The sequence below is a fragment of the Mercenaria mercenaria genome, chromosome 11 (assembly GCF_021730395.1).
Source record: "Mercenaria mercenaria strain notata chromosome 11, MADL_Memer_1, whole genome shotgun sequence".
In the NCBI taxonomy this organism is placed as follows: domain Eukaryota; kingdom Metazoa; phylum Mollusca; class Bivalvia; order Venerida; family Veneridae; genus Mercenaria; species Mercenaria mercenaria.
This window is the reverse complement of record NC_069371.1, coordinates 69,244,537-69,271,218: the sequence shown is the minus strand read 5'-3', so window position 1 is coordinate 69,271,218 and position 26,682 is coordinate 69,244,537. Positions and strand designations below refer to the sequence as shown.

Here is a 26,682-nt window from a genome sequence, read left to right as displayed (position 1 = left end):
AATACTTAAAGCTTACTCTGATGCTGTCAAAATCTTTTTTTTATACCAAATCAAGGGGAAAACTCTAGCTGCTCCTTCTTGATGAATAATACTATACAGGGCCGTAGCAACAGGGGTGGGGGCGGCGATGGGTGGGCGGCCCGCAATAATTTGACCGATTGTGGTAATTATCTTAGCAATTAATTATTTTTTGACAGCGAGTCCATTTTAGCTGTGACTTGTCATCAGACATGCAGTTGTATAATTGTATTGTTAAACTTATTAGTGTCAAATCAAAACAGAAGACATGCAAAAATGATTTTTAAAAAAGCCTTAGGAAAGGCGTTTCTTTGTCGGACCCAAGCCCGAGAAAAAGGTGAGGGGTTTTATACTACACTCATTATACTGTATTCATTTGAAAATGTCAAAACATGGGGTATATTGTATATAAAATTGCAGTAGTAAAAGTGTTCTTAAATGCTCCCAAAATGCAGGAAATGAGCGCTGAACTTAAAAATTTTCCGGGGGAGCATGTCCCCGGACCCCCTACCTAGTCCCCTACTTTTCTATTTCAGTCGGCTGGTTTTGATAATGTGTGTCCCAATCTTGATTCCAGCTAAATTATATTTTTTTAATTGTAAGAACATTCGATTTCAAACGAACAGATGCACGCACGGACTAACGGACGGGTGTTTATATAGTGGTCGTTTATACCTAAGTTACAGGTACTCGAATTAAGTCGGAAAACATCAAGACATGGCCGAAATAGTGTTCTATATATTCTTAGTTAAAAGTCCATGATCTGTCCTAGACTGTAGATCTCAAATTATGGCCAGGGTATGCATGTAAGCCCATCTATAGTATGGGTATATATCACGGTCTTTGGGCTAAAAATAGTCGAAATGGTGAACTATTCCAAGTTCGAACGAGTAGATAATGAAACAAGAAATGTATGTCGGATACATAAAGATATGTAAAACATGTTCTGTGATTTTCAACAGCAAATTTAATTTCCGATTTCAAAATGTATATATACAAGCACGTAAAAAGTCGAACCCAGATAAATTTAAAGTTCAGACTAGGTACATTATGTGTTTGTGTGCTACTGGTATCTGATGTCGGTTTATGACCTCCAATATAATGTCCAGTTGCATGACGTCAAAATCGGGTAATGTGTCGCAGATTTTTTGCAAAAAAATTACTGTTTATTTTTACCATATTCACAAAATAAAAAAGATTTTAGCAATGTGAGTCGAGAACATGTAGACGTCTTCCCGGTGTCAGTCCATGCTACAGTCGCTGTAGGATCATAGCTTCAAGAGTGTGTATTCCCGAGTCCAGCTCCTGTTCTGTGATTTTCAACAGCAAATTTAATTTCCGATTTCAAAATGTATATATACAAACACGTAAAAAGTCGAACCCAGATAAATTTAAAGTTCAGACTAGGTACATTATGTTTGTGTGCTACTGGCATCTGATGTCATGTATGACCTCCAATATAATGTCCAGTTGCATGACGTCAAAATCGGGTAATGTGTCGCAGATTTTTTGCAAAAAAATTACTGTTTATTTTTACCATATTCACAAAATAAAAAAGATTTTAGCAATGTGAGTCGAGAACATGTAGACGTCTTCCCGGTGTCAGTCCATGCTACAGTCGCTGTAGGATCATAGCTCCCAGCGTGTGTATTCCCGAGTCCAGCTCCCCTGAACAGCAGACGATATTAATCAGACGTCACAGTCTGAGAAATTCTGCGTTTACAAGTATTCGTCTTATCCATCTGGCGCCATTTGTGCTTCTTTCAAAGCACTATATACACTCAGGTCTTAAACTTCTTTTTTGATCTCGAACCTATGGCGCCGCAGAGCAGCATCATTGTACTTCGACCAGCTGGACAGCAAATGGGCATGTCTCTGTCCTACCCAAACGGTATCACGTGGCCACTTATTCTCCTTGTCATGCCCGGCCACGGACTGCATCATCGACGGTCTGTGAAACTAAAAAAGAAGTGATGAAAACTCTATTTTCAGTCTCGTTCATTTCAAAACACATAAAGAATATTGCTTGAATAGAAAATGTGTTATTGTTTTTTTTTTTCGATTGTTAAAACCCGTTATCTGATAATGTATGATGTTATGAAATTGTGGCATGTCTAACAAAATTTTGACCTAAAATGTACGAAATGGCCACGAGCAAATAAAACGTACTTTTTTGACGTGCCAAAAACGAACTTTAAAGTCATCATTTCCAACTCCATTAGATAAAAAGAGAAAAATGAAATCTGTAACTGAAAATGTAATTTTGAAAGTAAGTTACCGTTCAAAACATTCCACCCATCATGCCAATATATGGCGAACAGTCGTCGGTAATTTCATCGTCCTTTTTAGTGTGTGAACTGAATACTTTTTCGTCTGACTCGGTCGGGAAATATGGCTGGTATGGTTTAGGTTCGGGCTGCTTCACATTTCTGGCCGGCTTCTCTCGTCTGGTCAGCTTAATGAGATATACATATACTGGTGCTATTACAGCGGGGGTCTCGAACCCATACATGCCTACCAGAAACTGCTCCAGGTACTCCAGGGATGGGAATTGTAACACTCCAGCTTTCTGTTCTATTAGCTCTCCGTTCAGGGTCAAGTGGCCGTGGGAGTCGAACAGAGCAACGCGGCCGTTCATTTTTAGAATGACTGAATATGAGAAATCCCCCAAGGTTATGAGAAAGCCTGTTCTTGTAGATTTGCTCCGTTGCCATCGCCTCAAGTATTCCTACAAAATATAGGGTTCATGTACGTAAGTGTGATTTCTTTAAATTGATCCACTTAGTCCGTAACAGTTGTTTTTTCGCCAATTGCGGAATTAATCTGTAAATTTCAGATACATAGTACATTATTTTTCTAAATATCTTTAATATGAATGTCAATTTGATGACTAACGTGTAATTTTGCCATTAGAAATTTATGGAAGGGAATCTCCGCCAGGACATGCATGCTGCTAAATGACATTGCTATGTTATTTACTTACATATGCGTTCTGCAACATTGCAACTGCATTTTAGTTTCTTACATTTGCCTTACAAGAAATTCATCTTTAATGCTTCTTAATGCTAAGAAAACAGTCCTTTCATGAATATCGGTTATTCTTGCATGTAATTGACAAGTGCGTTCAACCTTTTTGTTTGCTTACTGCAATATTGAAATGTACTAGTATACTCGTGCTATTACTAACAACTGTATTCTATGTTTTCTTACGCGTATTTGAAGTTGTTGCAACTGAATGTAACGAGCTATTAACAACGTTAATTGTGACTTGTGAATATTCCGAAATTTTCATAACTTGATTGTTACTGCTTTTTGGATTTAACATTAGTGATGTTTGCAACCACTTGGTTCTTGTTTATGTTACAGTTTCCCGGCAAAAATAATATACTAAAACACATGGCTTTAATAAATATTTAAACTTGCAGTATAACAAAAATTTAAGCACGGTAGTGCATTACAACATTACAGGGAACCAACAAAAAGCAAAAATTTTAGCGCAAATTAGTATACACGGGAGACCACTCTCGACAGCAAATTCACGTGTTCGGTAGTTTCCGTGGGTTTAAACGGTGAGAGAGTCTAAACTTACCCGTGTATACTTGTGTTGTTTTCGGTAGAAATTACGTCCCTGGAGGTCACAATAGCCTAAATAGTTTTCCTTATATATTCTATATAAAACTGACCTTTTTCAAAGAGCTACCAAACATAGCTAGACCCATTTCAGAGAACAAATCCTTACCTCATTTTAAAGAGTTATGATAAAACTGATACAAAATGAAGAGAAAAGTAGGGGTCATGTATCTTCTAAGAGAGATTTCTCTGGTCACATTTACTTACTGTAAACTGACATCAAAATCACACTGCTGTGACCTGGAAGTACTACTCATACTAAAATTGAGCTTGACTTCACCAAATACAACCTGCTCTCCCATTTTTCCTACCAAAATGTCAAAAATACATCCACAATGAAATTTAAACAAAAACTAGCCTCAATTTAGACCTCTGTCGCCATGCCAAGTGAAAAATTAGTGTTCAAATACCTGGCAGCCATTACGCGACTAGACCAGATGGCTCCCACGCTGGTTCCTTTAGTTTAGTTAGGCCTGGACAGCTGGAAATTATGAGTACTTTTTTACTAAAACACCGTTCATGGTTTACTGATTTTACGGAAACTGCCGGAAATTCTGGTTCCCAGCTTTCTACGAATTTCATATTACAAATGTTAAAGTCGCATTTGATTAACTTCGTGCTGCTTAGTGCTTACTTAGCACTGTTTTCGCCTTGCATAAATTTCAATCATTGCAATATTAAGAATCCATGAATTTAAAGTAGGGACCTACATAGAAAAGGTCTACAGCAGGGACCTATATATCAAAAACAAAAAACAACGGGCAACAACTAAATGTTAACATGCATGTGTTAGTTTTATATAATGGAGGAACGATTTAATCAATTTCAGAAAGTAAAACGTACAAAACACTTAGAACTTGTTCACATAAACATTTTAATATGCCACACAATGGATGCATTTGCCATTTACACACAAGAATATGCGTTTTATATGCAGTGACGAAAGATGCAAGGTATGTGCCACTAACGGATGGAAGGTAACACGAAGATGCATGGATGTTGCATTTAGTTTAAAACGAATAACACAAGGCAACATGCATTTGTCATTTAGCAGCATGCATGTTCTGGCGGAAATTCCCTAAAATGCAGTTGCAATGTTGCAGAACGCATATGTAAGTAAATAACATAGCAATGTCATTTAGCAGCATGTATGTCCTGGCGGAGATTCCCTTCCATAAAAATTAAGGCAAAATTACAAAATCGAAAAGGTTTTTAGAAATTTGACAAAATCTTTGTATGTAATATTGATTTCATGCTAACAAAGATATCCTGAATTCTTTTTTAAAAAAAGAAAAGGTCAAAGTGACTAAAATGTTGTCAGAAATGGCCAAAAATTACGAAAGAAAATTACCCAGCCACAATCGTTTTTGACGATAAATTCAAAATTAATCAAATTATTTTATTACTACCTTCAGACATTTTTTTTTTTAGAATGTGTGTATAATACCATTGGTAATGATTTGATAAAAGAGACATAGATAGATAGAAAAGATTAATCAGTCAATGAAATATTTTAGTTATGGCTGAAATTTGGGATAACAACAGCGGGGCCGCGACACACTTAAGACAAAGTACCACGGCCTCAACACAAGACAAGTCACCGGGATCATGATAAAACGACTTCTCTTCAGGACAGGTCATCGAGGCCGCGACATAATAACCTTTTTACCCTGACAAGTCACGGGAGTCGCGACACAGTAACAGTTCAACCCGGACAAGTCGCCGGGGTCGCGGCACAAGAGATTTTCTATCCAGACAAGTCACCGCGGCCGAGACACAAGAATAGTTCTACCCAGACATGTCCCAACACAAGAACAGTTCTAGCCAGACACGTCATCGGGGCCGCGACATAAAAATGTTTTACCTAGACAAATCACTGAGGAGAAATAGTTCTACCTAAACTAGCCACCGAGATCACGACACAAGAACAGCTCTACACATAAAGTCACTGGGGTTGCAAAACAATAACAGTTCTATAACAATGTTACTTTGTATTCAAGACAAATAGCTCCACGTTCACTTTAATAACGTTGTTTTTTTTCAGTAGCTTATAACACCACCAAGAGTCAAACTTTCAGTGAAAATCTCGTTATCGTTTTTTGAGTTACATGCATATCAAGTTATTAACCAACCTTGATCGTGGAAAACTCCTCGAAGCCTTCTTTCTTCGTGGTGAAAACATACTGGCTTTGCTCTAGTAGTCTGATGGTGGTTAGGGTCTCAAATACCTCGCCAAGGTAAATAAAGTATTTGTAGGGGATATCTTCTATAGCTATCCTTCTGTCTTTCTCGTGGCTTAGTTTAAGATCATCTCTGAAATAAATATTAGCATGTGTATAGTGACAGGGAAATATGAAATAATGTAATACTTCTTGTATATAAAAATACAAACAGACAGACAAATAGTCAGACAGGAAAGCAGACAGACAGACAAACATACGAGACCAGCGGACAGGACAGGTAGATAGAAAGGTAGGCCCACGTACAGTTAGAGAGAAATGAAAATTGTATCTCTATATTCAATTTAATATGAAAAGAGAGTTTCTTTTTCAAAGAAAATGGTCCATTTCCGGTAACTGCATAAGTTCAATAACCATGTAACGACGCTTTAAAGCTTTTATATATTGACCATGACAAAAAAGTTCCATTTTTCGTCCCTACCTAAGCTTAGCATGAAGACGGTTTCCTTCAAGTAGAATTTTATTGACAGACGTCGGCGTGAATCTCGAAGTTGACTCGTTCAGTATTACTGAAGCAAGAGCCATGGTGGTGCACTGCGCTCCCGAGTAACGTCCGGGTAAGAAAGCTTGTGATGTACAGCCATACGTGTAGGTTAGACGGCCTTCACAGACAGAAAGAGGAAAAACAGAGAAGAGTTGCAGATAGAAAGAAAGAATAGCAGAAAATTAGAGCGAAAAGTGTTATAGAGACAGAAAAGAAATAGTGTACCAAAAGCCTTCAGGTAGAACAGAAAACAGAATTGTAAAAAGACAACCAGTTGGTGTTTAAACTTTAAGGCATACAGGTCGTGTCAAACCTATAAGAATGAAATTAAAAGATAAGCAACGAGTTTCAAACAATAAAGTTAAAGAGGGAAGAATTTACGGTTTTGTCGTTTCTTCAGTTATGTTCTTCGCAAGTAAATGGCAACTTTCCCACATGGTCCAGAGGTGAACAAATAATGCCAGGACAGACAATTTCGAACAAACTTCAGACAAATAACCTTCTGTCAAATCGTCACTGAGAAAATTCATCTCACCTGGGGATCGAACTTGCGGCCTTAAAACTGATTCAAAGCATTGCTCTCTAGTAATAATCAGTTTACAAACTTGCAGTTTTATAGATTTTATTAATTTCTCATTTCAGTTAAATGTATAAGTATCTATGAAACTATTTGACAAATGCAATTTGCATATTTTCCATCATATATTTATATATTCATAATCATTCTTTAGGCAAGCATAATAAGTCTATGCAGGTATCCTGAATAGAAAAGTCTTTTTAAGGTGTTAATCAGGTTTTTGTTAGCTAATTGATTTGTTCAAAACTTAAAGAACTAATCATTTACACTTAATATAAAAATGAGCCGTACCATGAGAAAACCAGCATAGTGGTTTTGCGACCAGCATGGATCCAGCCCAGCCTGCGTATCCGCGCAGTCTGGTCAGGATCCATGCTGGTCGCAAACCCACTATGTTGATTTTCCCATGGTACGGCTCAAATATGTGTTCACTGAGTTTTAATACATGTAAGATATTCGCTTGAAGTATTTTTAAATTTGATTTTCCTATCCTCTTTGCCTACACAAAGTAGAATTTTATTTATCAAAAGTATAAATATAAGCACTATTATATTAAATTTATCAAGGATTTGCATTAACAAGTAAATATTAGTATGTTTCCAAAACTCATTAGTGAACATAAGTGTTAATGTGATCAGAGGACCAAAATCAGATTGGTCATATTTAATGAAAAGCTACGTGGGTCATGTAAAATGCAGTTATGACACTTAATATAAATACGAGGACCGAAATCAGATTGGCTATATTTAATGACAAGCTACGCTGGTCATGTAAAATGCAGTTATGACACTTAATATAAATACGAGGACCAAAATCAGATTGGCTATATTTAATGACAAGCTACGTTGGTCATGTAAAATGCAGTTATGACACTTAATATAAATACGAGGACCAAAATCAGATTGGCCATATTTAATGACAAGCTACATTGGTCATGTAAAATGCAGTTATGACACTTAATATAAATACGAGGCAGCAACTTAAGTTATATCTTGTTCTTAAAATGCTGCGAGAAAAAACTGTACTAGTATATGAGTAATATTGTCATACCTATCTTCATAACGCCGCCCTCATCTAAACTTTCGAGTCCGATAACGTCGTCGTCGTCGTCGACGTCGTTTGGATAAATTCTCTGAAAAGTAATTTATTGTAGCGTAAACACAGTCAAAAGTGTTGTTGACAAATCTAAACAAATGTCCGTAAAATTGTCAAGTATTATTTAAAGAAGGTACAGTACTTTAGGGTATAGGCTATAGCGGATTTTAGGGTATAGAGGATAAGTTGATTAATTTTATATTTAAAAAAAAAAAATTCCTTGAACAAATAAAATCAATGCTCCACTCTAAAGATATCCAGTTGAACCTTTCGGAAGAATTATATATATTTAATATTGGTAAACGATAAAATATTGGAACTTTAATCCTAATTCTAGAAACAAAATATTATATCTTCTCTTCAAAAAGATTAGGCATACCTCTGTCTATTAAAGCATTTAAAAATAGGATAAGATAGTCATTTACTGCATATGATCATATTGCCAAAAAAACTATCAGACTAGACACCTTTGAGAAATATTTGAAGCCAATCTTGCAGGCATGTGGTTATATACAGGATAACTTGCCTCAAACATAACCAGACCATGACAATTATCATAAGACATTACAAAATTTTACTATTAATCATCAGTGTAAACAGGTGACCACACAGACACAGATTGCTTCTTCTCTTTCTTTCTTTTTTTTTTTTGGCTTCTATTCTTCATTACTTCAGCCACCAAACTACATTACTACAATTAATGGAATTTTAATTCTCTCCATGCATATGATATGGGATTATCTTTCAAACTTTCATATCCGTGAACCATACAACGACCAATGATTAGAATATATGATCAATGATTAAAATATACATATTATTTGCATAATGAGCATATATAACTGTATTATATGTATATATAATTGTAAGGTGCTGTAGGGGATGATTCCCCGACCCCTACTTCACCTATTCACGGGGAGAATAAATGGGTCACCTTTAGGTGGCTGGAAAAAAAAGTGTTGTTGACAAATCTAGACAAATGTCCGTAAAATTGTCAAGTATTATTTAAAGAAGGTACAGAACTTTAGGGTATAGGCTATAGCGGATTTTAGGGTATAGAGGATAAGTTGATTAATTTTATATTTAGACTTGAATTATTGTATAAATTTTCATATTATTCTTTTACTGACATGCAGACAGACATTCTGGCATACATTTTAAATGTTTGCTTTTTGTGTTATTTTTCATTGGTCACCAAATGAAAATTGAAGCTATCCTCTACTGACTAAATCAGTAAGTATTTGATAGAAATTTAAAAAGCTGAATGTTTCTGAAAAGGAAATACATTATTATTCTGATATATAGTAAAAACATATTTGGAAGTTTGTTTAGATGTGTATTTTAAACTAATAATGGGAAAAATGACCAGAGTTATCCTATACACCCTAAATCAGCGCATAAGTAAACAATGGAGAGAAAAAAAAACACATGAATTTCTGTTAAAAGCTGAATGTTTTGAAAAATATAGCTGTTTTCTGTCCGATGTACAGAAAAAAAAATCATTTCTTTAAATTGGATTACAGGAAAAATTAGTTAGCTATATCCGCTATACCCTAAAGCACTGTATATTGGTTTATTAGTTTACTGGAGTCTCATCCACATTTACATAATATGTACATATTCACAGAGATTCAATCTAATATTTTATGTGGTCATTCTAATAAGAATTACAAGATTATATTCTAATTATATATATAACATCAGCACTGGCCAAATACAAGAGCGATAAGTCCACTATTAACTGGTTCAGCTCTATTTTATATTAACACGTTTAACGGTTTATTTCTTTTTTTAGATCTCTAACTCGTAATAAAAATTTTAATATACACACCATTCCAAAGGCATCGAAATCTTAGAAAGAGATTGTCATGTGCACAAGAGCTGTCCGTAACACAGCACGTCGACTTTTTTTTCAGTGATTGACTCTAAATTAGAGCTTTGCCAGTAAAAACTTTAAAAAAACTTAAACCAAAAAATTCTAAGTTAAAAAAAGGGCATAACTCTGTCAAAATTCAATCAGTTACGGGGATGGTTTCTCCTGGTGTAGACTTTGATAGTAAATAATTATAATTTTAAGATTCAAGTCAAAAGTTTTGATAGTAGGCCTAACAGTGATATTTGACTTTATCAAAAACTTTAACCAATGGTGACATAGCTCTACAGATCTGAACAACAAAAAAAATAAATAATAATAAATATTACCGTCTATAAATCTAACGCCCAAGACATGTATGCATTAATTATCGAGTCTAAAAAAGACAGGCATTTGCTTCTTTCAAACTCATAGTTAGACTTCTATTTCATCGACAGTATAAATTTTGATATTTAAAATGCTGTGAATGCCAGTCTTATATATCTTAGGTACTGTGTATGTAATTAACGTATTCTATTCATGATTACAAACTTAAAAATTTAAGTAGATCTACTACTATCCTAGAGTTATCAGTCAGTATTGGTGGGGATCAGGTTTCATATCCTATGCATTTGTCTAAACTTGGATTAAATATATCAAAATGAACTTATTTTGATACATTATTTACTTATGCACCCTAAAGAGATCCAAGTCATTTTAAACCAGCTTTCAATTTCAAATCAGAGCATGACCCCTATAAGCAGTATGTCTAAATGCCGTTAAAATGAAGAAGTATGTTAAAGTTATCATTAAAGCAATACGTCTTATCATGAAAATAAATATATTTACTGGTATTTGTAATATTTGTAACAAGTAAGGTTAACCATAGAACTGGCAGTGAAAACCACCATGCAGTCTATAGCCGCCATTTAAGAGGTGGATGATGGTAACATCCTTTATGGTTACATTCTCCAAATTGAGTGAATACAAATGAGATCTATACAACAATCTAACTGCAATCTTTCCATTTCTGGCCGAAAAACAAGATTTATTTACATTCAGATGTAAAACAAATGGAGGTAAAACAGTACTTTTTACAACAAAAATATGTAAGTAGATGAAATTTTGGGAATACTGTATGCTAATTCTGGGTTAAGCTGTCATAGATTGGGTCTAAGGCATATCGACGATACTGATAATTTAGGGGTGCGTATCGGTCAAAATGATCGATACGATATTTGTATCGGTACAAAATGATCGATATTCGATATATCATATGCTATTTTCTAACGGAATAATAACAGAGTACAATACCATTATAGTAATGCAATATGAACTTTATTACTAGTATTGATTTATCACTTTTAAGGTCGGTCTATTCTGAGACAAAATCACATGACTTGGATACATTTTTCTTTAGGAAACGGAGGCAAGCATGTTAGAATTGTTGTTTTATCTTTTTTAAATTAACTATTTTGAAGAAATAACTAGTAGCTGATTGTATGTGCCTCGCAATGTATGTATATTTGTTTGTACCTCATGTGTTACATGTAAAATGTACTGAGTGTATATGAATAAATCTTGAAATCTTGATTCAATATTTCGGAATGGTATCTTTCAAAATGACATGAGCTTCTCAATTCAAACCGATAACAAAAGGTGTGATAGTCTTTTTGTTACGATCAAATAGCCAGTAATTACCGGCAATTAGCGTGTCACCTCTGTCAATTTTGTTGTTCACAGTTTGATCTCGGTTAAAGATAATACTCGATCTTTAATTAGTATCATAAATTTTGTGATTTATTAATATTTCTTTAATCAAAATACTTTTAAATTTATATGAAATAAATTTTGCTTGAAAGAAAATTAAACCGTTCGGTCTTTTACGGAATGTAACGGCAATCTTAGATTTTAGCGGTGACAGTTAGCGCGGAGAGTAGTTTCCCTTTACCAAAATGGCCACCATCGGAAATAAAGGTAGCAAGGTACACTTAGATGCGAAAATTTTGGGCACGGACGGTCTTACATGTAGCGAGTCGCAATATTGCACTTCCCCTATGAGCAAAATTTGGGTGGCTATTATATAAATTGCGCGCATGTTTTGTGCTTTTAATTAATGGCAAGATCAGGATTCTCATACAAGAATAAAGAAAGTTATCAAAGCGAAAGGTTTACATCATCCATGAAAAATAGCGTACCAGAATCATCAATTTTGCACCTTTTGAACAGTCTACATTGATCCCGCTGCAAGAACACTGTCCAATTTTATTGCATTTCTTAATTTAATAGTCCTTACTGAACGTCAGGACATAAACGGAATGGGGGCCCATCCAGCTCGTTTTTTCGGAAAATAACGAAAATGTTCCTGAGTATCAATCAACAAGCACAGAACCCTTCCGTGAATTGAATTTTTCCGCGAAATGGAGTCTCATTGATCATACAAAGCTACCAGCAGTTAGTTTTCCGACTGACATCAGAATTTTACATGTATCGGCTGTATAAATTTTCTAAAGAATTAATAATCATTATCTCTCACCTTAATTTACAGACATCCAAAATCACGATGTTCTCTTTATAACAAATATTGACGGGGGCCAAAATTCGAAAGTGTACCCTGCTACCTTAAGATTTTTCAGTTAATGAACAAAAGAGGGTTTTACTTGTTCTGAACTTTTATATGTCTTTCGCCAATTCAACCAAATAAACATGTTTTCAATAGCATGAAAAGAAGTCTGTATGAGAGACTCTAAACTTGCCCACCCCTAATGCACAAATTTAGCCAAAATTTACAAATCGTCGCTACGAGACAAAGAACGTACAATAAATCCGTTTTTACGATTTTCTGACATGATTTAACGTATTTTGTCATTAGGAATGATATAAGGGCAATTCTGCACCATTTTGCGAAAATAAAATGTCTCCACCCCTTATTTTCTTACTTCATGGGGTCCCCACCGTCCGACCATCCCCCTGATTGACGAACTGCATAGCTGGTGGGCCAGATATGCGCTTTGTGGGTTAATAACGATAAAAATGATGTTTTTACTGTACCAGAACCTTGTTACTGGAGATAGAATCCAAAAAAATCGTATGCGTGTATATTGACTTTTATGCTTTTATGTGTCCTCACCGTAACATTTTTGAGCTGCTGTGCCGTCAGGTAGCGTTTTAAGTGCCCAGAAAGTTTAGAATATCGAAGAAGAGGTTCTAAACTATTTGAAACCGCACAAATTTAAGAGTTCTTTCAAAATTTAATTTTGGCAGATTTTCCTTAAGATTTTTCAGTTAATGAACAAAAGAGGGTTTTACTTGTTCTGAACTTTTATATGTCTTTCGCCAACCCAACCAAATAAAAATGTTTTCAATAGCATGAAAAGAAGTCTGTATGAGAGACTCTAAACTTGCCCACCCCTAATGCACAAATTTAGCCAAAATTTACAAATCGTCGCTACGAGACAAAGAACGTACAATAAATCCGTTTTTACGATTTTCTGACATGATTTAACGTATTTTGTCATTAGGAATGATATAAGGGCAATTCTGCACCATTTTGCGAAAATAAAATGTCTCCACCCCTTATTTTCTTACTTCATGGGGTCCCCACCGTTCGACCATCCCCCTGATTGACGAACTGCATAGCTGGTGGGCCAGATATGCGCTGTGTGGGTTAATAACGATAAAAATGATGTTTTTACTGTACCAGAACCTTGTTACTGGAGCTAGAATCCAAAAAAATCGTATGCGTGTATATTGACTTTTATGCTTTTATGTGTCCTCACCGTAACATTTTTGAGCTGCTGTGCCGTCAGGTAGCGTTTTAAGTGCCCAGAAAGTTTAAAATATCGAAGAAGAGGTTCTAAACTATTTGAAACCGCACAAATTTAAGAGTTCTTTCAAAATTTAATTTTGGCAGATTTTCCTTAAGGTAGCAAGGTACACTTAAATGCGAAAATTTTGGGCACGGACGGTCTTACATGTAGCGAGTCGCAATATTGCACTTCCCCTATGAGCAAAATTTGGGTGGCTATTTTATAAATTGCGTGTATGTTTTGTGCTTTTAATTAATGGCAAGATCAGGATTCTCATACAAGGATAAAGAAAGTTATCAAAGCGAAAGGTTTACATCATCCATGAAAAATAGCGTACCAGAATCATCAATTTTGCACCTTTTGAACAGTCTACAATGATCCCGCTGCAAGAACACTGTCCAATTTTATTGCATTTCTTAATTTAATAGTCCTTACTGAACGTCAGGACATAAACGGAATGGGGGCCCATCCAGCTCGTTTTTTCGGAAAATAACGAAAATGTTCCTGAGTATCAATCAACAAGCACAGAACCCTTCCGTGAATTGAATTTTTCCGCGAAATGGAGTCTCATTGATCATACAAAGCTACCAGCAGTTAGTTTTCCGACTGACATCAGAATTTTACATGTATCGGCTGTATAAATTTTCTAAAGAATTAATAATCATTATCTCTCACCTTAATTTACAGACATCCAAAATCACGATGTTCTCTTTATAACAAATATTGACGGGGGCCAAAATTCGAAAGTGTACCCTGCTACCTAAACTTGTTTTGAAGTGGAAAATCGTCTATACCTGTGAATAATCTGCGCACCCACGATTCGTGGGTGGTCCCGGGGGTAAGAAAACTGCGCATTATACAAGGTATCTACGGCAATGCTAGCAAGACATTTCGACCCCAAGACATTAATTCGACCCCAAGACGTTTCAACCCCAACTCCTTGGACATTTCGACCCCATTCAATGATATGCCTGAATTAAGAATGCCGTCATTATTATAATTAAGCTTTAATCTATAGATAATTGAGCAATTTCAAAATGTAATAACGCTTAATTACCAATTAAAATGTTAAAGGCAGTGGCTAGAGTACCGGAATTGGTTCCCTAGACAGCGAACTTATTCATCTGGAACCGGTTCTGTAGCCAAATTACGTGCATAGGCTAGGGGACAGGAATTTTATTTCTATGCATAAAGCTGTCGAAATTCACTTTGTTTCTATAAGTAAGAACAACCTGTTTGTTCATGTGCATGCTGTATACCTTTTTGTTATAAGTTAATGTTATTAGCTCGACTATTTGAAGAATAGGGGAGCTATTCTACTTGCCCCGGCGTGAGCGTCGCACAAATGTTAAGGTTTGCATACCACCCCAAATATTTTCAAAGTCCATTGAGATATTGCTTTCATATTTTGCATACTTATTTACCATCATGACCCCAGTCTGTAAAAAGGAGGAGGCAACTCTGTCAAGCATTTTGACAGAATTATGGCCCCTTTTCGACTTAGACTAAATGTTAAAGTTTGCGTACCACCCCAAGTATTTTCAAAGTCCATTGAGATATTGCTTTCATATTTTGCATACTTGTTTACCATCACGACCCCAGTCTGGAAAAGGAGGAGGCAACTCTATCAAGCATTTTGACTGAATTATGGCCCCTTTTCGACTTAGAATAAATGTTAAAGTTTGTGTACCACCACAAATATTTTCAAATTCATTGAGATATTGCTTTCATATTTTGCATACTTGTTTACCATCATGACCCCAGTCTGTAAAAAGGAGGAGGCAACTCTATCAAGCATTTTGACTGAATTATGGCCCCTTTTCGACTTAGAATAAATGTTAAAGTTTGTGTACCACCCCAAATATTTTCATATTTACTGTTTGATTGTGTTGTATTTTGTACGTATGAAATAAATGAAATAAATAAAAATTAATAAAGACTGTTACTGTAACAGTACAAGTTTAGACATGACAACTTCTGTTACTTAGGCCACATCTTTGCAGGCAGAAAAGTTATTTTAGAGTGTTTATCTGGACAGATTTTTTTTCTGTAAAATACCGATTTTTAAAAATGGGAATCGATAATTGATCGACCAAAAGATATCGTTGATAAATCGATATCCTTTTTATCGATGACAACCCTAATTCTGGGTAACGCATATTATTTTACTATATATTTATAATATCGGCAGATCTTAAAAATATATCCTACAAAACATTGTTTCAATTTGTTAAAAAGTTTGGAAAGTGGAGGAGATTTTGTCACAGTGGTAAAAAGTAATAAGAAATTCATGAAAATGTACTCATGGGTATTTTAAATCCTTATTACTTTAAATTTATTTAAAATCACATTTTGCAAAGTTTGACAGCTGTGATGTAGTTAATAAGTTTACACAACCAATGCAAAAACTTATTGTCGCCATTTTCACAATAAAGTGCACGTAATTACATTTTTAGTTTTTGCATGTTATAATCAATTATAATATTATATGAAATATATCAAGAAATTATGCTTTTTGATAATACAATGATGTTACACGTTCTTGCAAATAGAACGGTATATTACATGCCTAGATATCAGTTATAATTTTACACGACCAAATAATGGATCCAAAAATAGAGTATATTCATCGACTCGTTATGTTGTTGCACTTGAAAATTTATATGTTTTCAACATTGTATTTTGAGTAAGTAAGGAGCTGCTGAAAGCTTTGCATAGTATACTTTAAATAATAATTCATTTAAAATTATTTTGCCACTTGTTTTATGAAAATCAGATGACAATTGTTGGAACAGCAACATGTGTAGTGAAGCATGTGGTTCATTATGCGTTTTCCACTTTTACCATGTACATAAGTTATACATTTAATAACAACAACAACAACATTTTATTAGCAAACATCGACAAGAACTTGCCTTTGGCTAATGAACAGAAAAAAGAAAATACTGATACAGTAGATATGTAATCATACATGACATGTTATGAATATGTTGATAGTAAGTATATAATAGCATGTACATATAGCGGCAGCATGAACAGAAACAGGTAATATTACCTATAAACAGTTATCATAATTCTTAAGTACATAATTACACCTCTGCATTTCTGATACTATATGCTTCTTTAAGGTATTTACAAATATTCAAAATAGTTTTCTTTTTATTTGAACCCATCAGACAGTTAAATACATTGACATTTGGCCACGAAATGCGTGGCAAAAATTTGGTACGGATATTAGAATATTTTTGACAAGTCATTAAGAAGTGATATTCCGACTCAACAACATTGTAATTGCAATTTCGACACACCCTATTTATTCTATCGGTTCCTACGTATCTCCCAGTTTCTATAGCTAGAGAATGAGCTGATAATCTGAAACAAGTGAATAGTTTTCTCAAATAATCATTATCAATAAAATCAAGATACTTTTCATATTTAAATTCAGTTTTAAATTTTACATAATAATCTAGTTTTGTCATACTATGAACAATACCACTCCACTCTTGTTTAAACTGATCTCTTAGTCTGCATTTCAATATATCAAAAGTGATGTTCTCTTGAAAGTTATGCCACAAGTAGCCGTATCCGAGACCATCAATAAGAAATTTAACATTTTTTGCCCAAAAAGTACATCTTTCATTATATAATTCTTCGTACTGAAGTTGAAAAATCTTATACATAAGCGATCCTGTATCATTCCTTATTTTCATCCAATAATTTAATACTCTCTCTTTACATAAAACAGATATAGGGTATCTTCCAAGTTCTCCTAAAACGGCCATATTTGGGGTAGATGCTTTAACTCCAAGAATCTTTTTACAGAACTTCACTTGAATTCTATCTAGAACATCTGTGTTATAAATGCCAAAAATTTCTGCACAGTATAATAAAATCGGCTCAACCATTCTGTCAAAAAGTAAAAGTTTAGTTTTAACGTCAAATTTTATTCTGGAGAAAATAGAATATAAGCTATTTACCGCCTTTAATGCCTGTTCTGCTAAGGATTTCATTGCCTCTAGCATTGACCCATTGTATTTAAAATTAACTCCAAGGTAACAAAATGTTTCAACAATTTCTAATTTCTCGTTATCAATGTACCAGTTATGATCAATGGCTGTTTTTCTTTTTCTAAAAACACAAATTTTTGTTTTATTAACATTTATCTTTAATCCCCATTTAATGGAATACATATATAAGCTATCTAACTGTGCCTGGAGGCTTTGCGCACTAGTGGTAAACACGACCATGTCGTCCGCAAATAATAACATATAGATATTTAAATAATTTAAGTCAGTTTCTGTCAGTGAATTAAAATCGAGATTGGTAGTAACATCATTTACGAACAATATAAAAAGTATGGGCGAGAGTGGTTCCCCTTGTTTTAAACCAAGTGAGACATCGAAAAAATCAGACAATTTTGCATGTATCTTAACACAAGCTGAAACTCTTTCATATATGGCTTTTAACATATTCACCATTTTGCTACTAACACCAGTATCAAATAATTTATACCACAATGCATCTCGAACTATTGTATCGAAAGCCTTTTCATAGTCGATAAAGGCACAATAAAGAGATTTATTCTCTGACAACATTTTTTGAATTAAACTATGCAATATAAACACACAGTCAACCGTACTTCTATTAGTACGAAATCCAAATTGCATATCGTTAAAAACTGTCATATTTTCACACCATGTATCTAATCTATTACGCAAACATAAAGAAAATAGCTTAGCTATGGTATTGATAAGTGAGATTCCTCTGTAATTATTAGGATCGTTCTTTTCCCCCTTTTTGTGAATGGGGACAATGATTCCCTTTGTCCAGCTTAAAGGATACACCCCATCACTATATATTTTATTGAAAATTTGAACTAGAAATGGTGTGATAAAAGGTTTGGCATCAATGAAAAAATCCGAGACAACCAAATCAATGCCTGGTGCCTTATTTCTAGACAGCGAGGAAATGCACTTATCAATTTCAGCTGCATCAAAAGGCTTATCTAAACTATCTACTGTAATATGCTCAACATCATTATGAGTAAAGTCATTCAGTATTGTACCATTTTGCGCTGGCTTATTTAAAATATCAGCAAAATATGCCGAAAACTGCGTTTCATTAACAGGAATACTGTTTGAACTTTTAGCGTTTCTATACTTGTTAACTTTTTTCCAAAACTGTTTAGGTGCTTTACGGCTTAATTCAGAAAAATTCTGTTTTTCTTTATCAAAATATTTATATTTAACTTTACGTTTGACATTGCAAAAATGTTTCCTGCTCTGTAGAAAACTCATTTTATTCTCTATACTTGGATTCAGATTAAATTTTCGTTTTTCAGTGAAAAATTTAGCTTTTGCATTTCTACACGCCTCATTAAACCATGGGCTTTTGCGCTTTTTTATACTTTGTCTAGCTGTCACAGTTTTACCAAATACAGCAAATGAACATTCATACATGACTTCTGAAAATGTTGATATTTTCGAATCTAAATCTCCTTGATTACTAACTATGTCATTAGTTATGTCAATAAATATCTGTCGTTTAGATTCGAGCACATTTAACAAATCATGTGATCTATTTGAATCCCATAACAGTTTATTGTATGTCATTGAACTATGATTCAATGACTTATATACATCATTTTGACAAACAATATTGAAGGTAATAGGGCAATGATCAGAATACTCCGTTAAGCTTAAAACCGACATGTCCGATACGTATTCAAAATTATCGTATTTCGTAATTAAATAGTCCACAACACTTGCTCCGTTCCTATTTCTATTAACACAGTGGTATGTATAGTCCCCCTTTTCTAGCCGCCCGTTAGTAATTATTAAATCATGCTCTTTGCACAAGTTGATTAGCTTATGACCAAAAGAGTTTATAACTTTATCTTTAGATTTTCGCTGTTTTGGGGGAGAATAAAAACTTGGTACATCTACATATCTGCCAAGATTAATGTCTTCTATAAAATCTAATGCTTCTCCCGTACGACTGTTTAAATCGCCGCACAAATACACTTCTCCCAACGCACTGTACCGTAAAATATCATCACTCAAATTTTCGAAAAAGTCGTATTCAAATAAACAAGACTGATTATTTCTATAAACAGGTGAATCCTCGGGCGGAATGTAGCACGCGCAAATATAGATATTTTTCTCTTCGTTTGCTTGGATGCACTTTAATCTGACCCATACGATACCGTTACGATTAATTTTCACTAGGTCAATGTTACAGTTTAATGACTCCTTTACATAGATAACAACTCCACCGCTAAAGCGTTTAGCTTTTTTATTGGTTTTCGGCCTCGGACAGTTAAAGGTAGTATATCCATTTATATTTATATTAGTAATATTGGAGTTCCAAGTTTCAGTGAGAATTATGATGTCATATTTCGATAAATAATTTATGAACTCTTCATCGTTTAATTTATTACACAGGCCCTGCACATTCCACTGGAGAAATGATATCGAATGTTCGCTCTGTTCCTAGCTTTCGGAGTTCCCTGCGTCATTTCCACCACTCGCGCCCGTTGTTGATCGCCTACCTTTAATAACAATACGATCATACGAAATGAACGCGTCCAAGCCGTCACGTCTCGCCTGGATTAATTCGGGAACCAGCTGTCGGCGTCGCTCCTGAATGGCCTTGGGAAATTGATCACTGACCCTAAAGCTTGTGTTTTTCATTTTGTCATACACTAATTGTTTTACAAGTAATTTGTCTTGGTAAAAGTTGAACTTAGCCACTATTGGTCTGTTTTTGCCCGAGGTGTGTTTTCCGAGACGATGCGCACGATCGATCTTTATTCTTTCATGTGCCATGTCTATTTCTAGGTTGGTTTTGAAAAAATCCATTAATTTACTTGTACAGTTTTCTGCTTTCCGTGCTTCATTGTCATTTTCCTCAGGAAATCCAAAAAAGAGCATATTGTCTCTCATAGACCGGGCTTGCAGATCAACAACTTCCTCATTCAAACGCTGATTTTCATTTTTTAGGGTTTCATAGTTTTTGCACACACGATCATTTTGTAACTTACTTTCCCTAATTGTTTTTTCAATTTGGTTTTGTTTCTGTTTAAGATCCTCGCAAAAGTTTGTATCGTAATTGCGACTTGCTTCAATGTCATTCAACTTACGTCGCTGTTCATTTAAATCCGACTCCAAGCTTGATATTCGTCTATCCAAAGACCCGACCTTTTCGTCAATTCTAGTAACTCTAGTTTCAATATTGTCCAATTTTCTTAACCGTTGATCCATTGATTCAAGCTTATCCATGATCATTTGATTATAGCTTGGGGGTAAAGGGACATTGTGTATTGGTTGTTGTGCAGATATAGGAAACGTATAATGCGAAGGCTCCTGGTAACACTGATTTGGGTTTTGTAAATTATTGTTCATTCCTGGGCTGTTATTCATTGTATATCCATTGTTCATGTTTTGGGGACTACTGTTCATAATTGGTGGGTTTTGTGTATTCAAAGGATTATTTGCGTTCATAATTTGCTGTACATACGACTGCTGGGACATTTTTGTATTAGGTGAAACGTCACACATAGCAAATCTTTTTACCTCGTGAGTTTCGCTCACTTGATTTGGTGATATCTGTGAAACAGTTCTCTTTTTAGATCTTGAGCGTCCTGCACCCTTTTTCTCAGACTTCTTGCCCATTTAAAGCCCATTAATTGTATAATCCAAATTTCATTAAATTTCACTTTTAAAGTCCATAATAATAACACTTAATCCATTTTTTCTCTTTTTTTTTCACAATTCAAATTTTTCTGACCACCATTTTCACGCATGCGCATTAAATAGAAAGTATCTGCATAGAATTATCCATCCTTGATTATAGTTTTTAAATTCATTGAAATATATTCTAAATGAAAGAAAAAAACCCATAAAAAACCCAGGTCTTTTTTAATTTTCTAAATTTTCTACTTGGTTATACAAGACCACCGAAAAGCTGTAGTGTCCGTGACACGATTTTGGCATACCCATAACTTAAGAATGTGGAGTTTCATAATAAGCTGCTTTTGTAACTCAGTAGAGTAATTTGTCCCAGACATACAGTCAGAATAGTATCGCTTTAATCTTAACCGCTTAATTGTTTGTAAAGCTGGATCAAATGCAAAATGTAGTTTCCGTGACGCTGTAGTGTCCGTGACAAAGTAAAATTATTTTGTTATATTTTTCAGGTCGTTGGTCTGGTTTTATAATATTCTTTTCTAAATGTTGTTTTACCTTATTCATCATTGTTTTAATCTGGCAGTGACTTTTCACTTCATACACTATTATAAAGATCTATTAATGCTTTGAGCATATAACAAACATCTTACTGAAAAATAATCACACTGTAAAGATCCACCTGAAATTAAAAATATGGTGAAAAGGCATTAATGTTCAAATGCTAAGCTCCAAATATAATGATTTTCACCTGAAATTTCTTTGAGAAATGGGAATTGCTTTCATTTTATCTCAGGAAGAAATATTGCTAGTGTCACGGACACTACAAATTGGTCATTTTGAAGTACGAAGATGGTGCACCACATTAAGTCAGTAACTGAACCTCTAGCTCCCTATATAAGATTGAGATTGCTGGTATTGCAGTAATTGGAAGTATGTTATAAATACTTTAGATGTTGTTTAGGTGACCTGGAAGTTTTGTTTTTGCTAGAATTTTGTTTTGCTCAACAAATGCCATTTCACACCGAATACTGGCGATGGTTGTTTATTGTGCTTTTAGATTTTAATTTTGGTCTTTTTCCAGTTGGTAGGACAACCTTAAATATAGCAGATGAATATTTTACAGTTTGTGTAAGTGGACAGTCTGACTGGTTTATTAGTCTGTGGCTCATCGTAATAATATCATAATGTCTTTGATTCAAGCTCCAATCCGGCTGCACATTTTTACCCTTTGACACTTCAGATTTGTTTTAGGAAAACCTATCTTAGTTACATGTAAGTAGGTAACAGAGCTGACATGTACATAGATTTAGCACTGGCTATGCTTTTGCCTTTGTGTATGAACTTTGAATTCTGTAAAGATATGCAAGTATTATGTTTGATGATCAAGAGCTTTACCACTTAATATTTTACCCTACTAAAGCGAACTTAATCCTCAAACTTCTTAGGGTATGAAAAATATCAGGTGACTTCTCTGGGAGCAATTATAATTGCTACAACCAAACATTGGCAACAGATGTCAAGAAAATACCCGGCTAGACTGAGATTCAAGTCTGGAGTCTCTGAATACAAATGTACTATTCTTATGCTTGACAGACTAAGTCACCAAAAGAAATACATTTGTACATAATATTCACTCTTCAGGTGTGAAACAGCATTTTAGTCTTTTTAGAATCTTAATTTTTTGTCTTTGAATTCCCTTACAGCAAGAGAAACAACATTGCAAGACATTACTTTGAGTATATATAAAGTCAGTGCTTCTTTGTAAGAAAAAAATTTGAAACCAGACCAGGACTCACACCCAGGTATCAGCTGTGATACAAATCAAACATCAGTTGTGAATTTCTTTAAATTACGAAGGATAAATGTAAATATAATATAGGATCATTTTTAAAATCATACTGACAATTGTTCCTGACTCAAATATTTGAAATATATCAATATATTTGTTTCATGAAATACCACGTAACTGCCTTGAATATATAATTACTTTACATTTTTTATTTGACTTTGTTAGCTTGACTGAAGGGCATATTTTGTGCAAAGCCACTTTCTATATTTCCTAAGCAGTCATGTTCGTACATTAGTCTATGATACACATCAGTTCTAAACCCAATGATACTGAGAAAAATAAATGTACTTTACAATGGATTCAACCACAAACTCTAAAAAAAGTAACTCAGATTTTAAACTAAGGTATACTTTGAACAGAATTGCACTCTACATAATCATTGCATTATACAAACACCAACTTAATATATTGTATATGAAAAAATAGCTAAATATGGTAAAATGGATCAATTTTGTGATATCCATCACAAGATTTACCCTGTAGTAGCTCCTTGATAGTAGAATGTATATCATATCAATTCGGAAATTAAAAAATGTCCTACACTTTTTAAACTGTTACACTTTCACATAACAAAGTTCCATCACAAGGGTAGATTAAGTCTTCATCTGACAAAAAACAAAACAAAAAAAAAAACAGTTTCTTCCAGATTAAGTTGTTGACAGAGATGTTGTATGATTTTTCAAATTCTGTCCTAGATTTAATAGAAAAGTTATGTCATTGCATTTTGATTAGATATTTTTCTATGACAGAATTAATGTAATTTTATTATTAATTATTATTATTTTAGAAAGAAATGCCCCAAAATACATTAGAAGACATTGTGTACAAAAAAACTTGTAGTGTTCGTGACATCAGTAACAAAGGCACTGTAACCACCATCAAGGTTACATGTAATTTAAAAACATATAAAGTCCAACTTTATTACTTGTTAAGCATTACTCTGTATTCTAAGTAAATAATGGATCAATTTCAGGCATTTTAGTGCCATTCTGACACAAACATTTAAATTTAGTGTTATGTTTTATTGAAAAGTATTTTATTTTGTTTATAAACAAATTTGATAGAATATGTCTTTTTGCATGAAAGCAACATCTCTGTGGTACACAATTAAGGGTTTTGGATTCAATCATAAACATAATTTCATAGAGATAGTGACCACAATGCAATCATGTCTAATTAAAAATGTGTAGTGTCCATGACATATATAAATGATGTTATTTCTTTGTCACGGTATTGGAGACCATATTTTTCTCTAAAAATGCAAAGGGTTTGAGTTTTTGTTGTGTAAGTCATTCAGGTAAAGGAAAATAAAAGTTTAGTACTTAAAGCTTTTCCACTTTAATGGGGAAAAGTTTCTAAATATTAGTGTGTAATTTAACAGTTCTTTCTAATTTTTAAAGTTTTTGTTAATATTTTAGTAAAACTGTATTTATAAACAACTATAACTGGTGTTATTTCTTTTTCATTTCAACCAGTCCTATGCAATTTTGACAAGAAGTTGCTTAAATATCAATAGGAATAATTTTTTTTTACATATAACATAGCAGAATAGTGCTACTTTTTTCAGCAAACCCTATGTTATAAACAGTGCCATATCTTAAAAAGTTGAAGAGGTAGATCTACAACAAAACATTTTAAATTCTGTTACAGTGGTCATTATGCTAAACTGTAAAAAAAAAACAATTATGGTCATTTTCAAAAGTTTATTTTTACTCCTTGAGTGCAACATGCTTGTGCACTTTATTGTGAAAATGGCTTATGTCATACGACTCCCTGTTCAAACAAGGAGCATGACTACAAAATACACCGATTCTGGTGCCCCACTGATTCAGGTGACTATACTATATTTGAAAAGCAAATATATCTATATTCTTACATAAAACTACTTTTAAGTTGTATGACTGGATTCGCTCTAGCCAAAAATATTCAACTCAGAGATGTTTATATGCTGTTATGGACGCGACCATCAGAAAATAAAAATAGCGTCAGTTAAGTTATGGTAGCCAGAACTAGATTCGCTCATGTATTAACGTTAACGGGAGAAAAATCATGTGCAAAGCAATTGACAATTCACTTGATTTTTAATTTTGTACAGTACAGTAGGCCTATGTATTTTTCCGCAGATTAACCTCTTTTTGAATCATAAAAGATGCAATCTAATCCATAGAATGTTTTGTTATATCAGTTGACAGTTACAGTACCAACTCCAAGTTTATGCACTGCCCCCAACAATGTTCGTACTCATTTCTCCCTTTGTTTACTTTCCTTTAGTGGCAACATAACAAACATTTTAATCCAGCAAATGCTCCAAGAATACAAAACTAGATTTCTACTTACATTTACACAATAGTTACGGAGTGCTGCTCTCAGTGCGCAAACAAACATTGACATTCTGATTTTTTTTTTCGTCTAGGCAGTTTTGTGCAATGTCGGATTGGTGTAAACACTGTCGTCATGGAGGTCGTCATGACATTATCGTGCAACCATGACGTCACAGTTGTGACGACATTTAAGTCTCTTCCGCATGCGCAGTGACACTATCTAGACGACATATCGGTAATTTCCGTAAGTTGTCGTTGACTTCCGTAAATTGCCCATTGAACAGCATTGTGGTTGTTATAGTATATATCAATAGGGATAGTGTGACTATGAACAGTGGCGTTTTCTTCCTGGTCTGGTGCCAGTGGTTGAAACTAATAATACCTTACCCTAAGCAACTTGCTGGTACCCATTTTTAACTAAGGCAACCACAATAAAACACCTTGCTCAGGCAGCGACACACCGAAAGGGGAGTAGATCTAGTCAATAATTGAACACGGGACCTTTGATCAGCGTCTTAGCACTCTCGAACGGTACCGCCGCCATGGAAAGAAAACAATAGAATGTAACGGCATGTGGTAAATGTTAACATTCATTCTTCGAGTGATTATAGTTACTGACGATATTTTTATTGTCCGTCTGTTAAAAAAGAAAATGAAAACAGAAAAGGGTTCAGAAAATTTATTTAGAATTCAGATCAAGATCTACATAGATTTGCGATTTTCTCGACAAAATTATTATCAATAATACTAGAGCATTGACTGAACATTACTACATGATTGAGTAGCCTATCTTATGCAGCGGCATCTATCAGATCAAGGTTTTTGAACAAAATCGAGGTCAGAGATGGACAAGAGTTTTTTTTACAGGGTTATCCCTGAACCTAAATTCTATTATATTTATGAACAAAAACAGCTGAACCGCAAATTTTTAGTTTGTATGTGTCTCAAATTACTGAAAGTACTTTTCTGAAATTTAGCATACGATCGGAAAAAAAAACATGTTGGTAAAATTTCAAAATTTCGACAAATAGGGCCTATAATTTGTCACCGTATAAATTTACTCATTTTACGACTCAATCCATTTTAGTTAAAACGTCACAGAAGTACTTAAAAATATCT

The 26,682-nt window shown here is 34.2% G+C and overlaps 1 protein-coding gene across 1 annotated transcript; it reads right to left on the bottom strand.

Moving 5' to 3' along the window:
• Positions 1 to 960: 960 nt before the first annotated feature.
• LOC123532500 (uncharacterized) lies at positions 961 to 25,720 on the bottom strand. The gene is made up of 6 exons (XM_045313958.2): positions 25,580 to 25,720; positions 8,000 to 8,081; positions 6,310 to 6,490; positions 5,781 to 5,961; positions 2,297 to 2,746; positions 961 to 1,977 (listed from the first exon to the last, which is right to left on the bottom strand). Exons 1-5 carry the CDS (start codon positions 25,631 to 25,633, stop codon positions 2,300 to 2,302), a joined length of 945 nt encoding a protein of 314 aa, XP_045169893.2. The 5' UTR covers positions 25,634 to 25,720; the 3' UTR covers positions 961 to 1,977; positions 2,297 to 2,299.
• Positions 25,721 to 26,682: the final 962 nt, after the last annotated feature.

Excerpts from the sequence above, each read along its gene's own strand:
- LOC123532500 (XM_045313958.2), bottom strand. The coding sequence starts at position 25,633 with ATGTCAATGTTTGTTTGCGCACTGAGAGCAGCACTCCGTAACTATTGT. Across the intron at positions 8,082-25,579 it reads TCCGTAACTATTGTGTAAAT|AGAATTTATCCAAACGACGT; the intron begins GTAAGTAGAAAT and ends ATTACTTTTCAG. Across the intron at positions 2,747-5,780 it reads AGGAGTTTTCCACGATCAAG|GAATACTTGAGGCGATGGCA; the intron begins GTTGGTTAATAA and ends TATATTTTGTAG.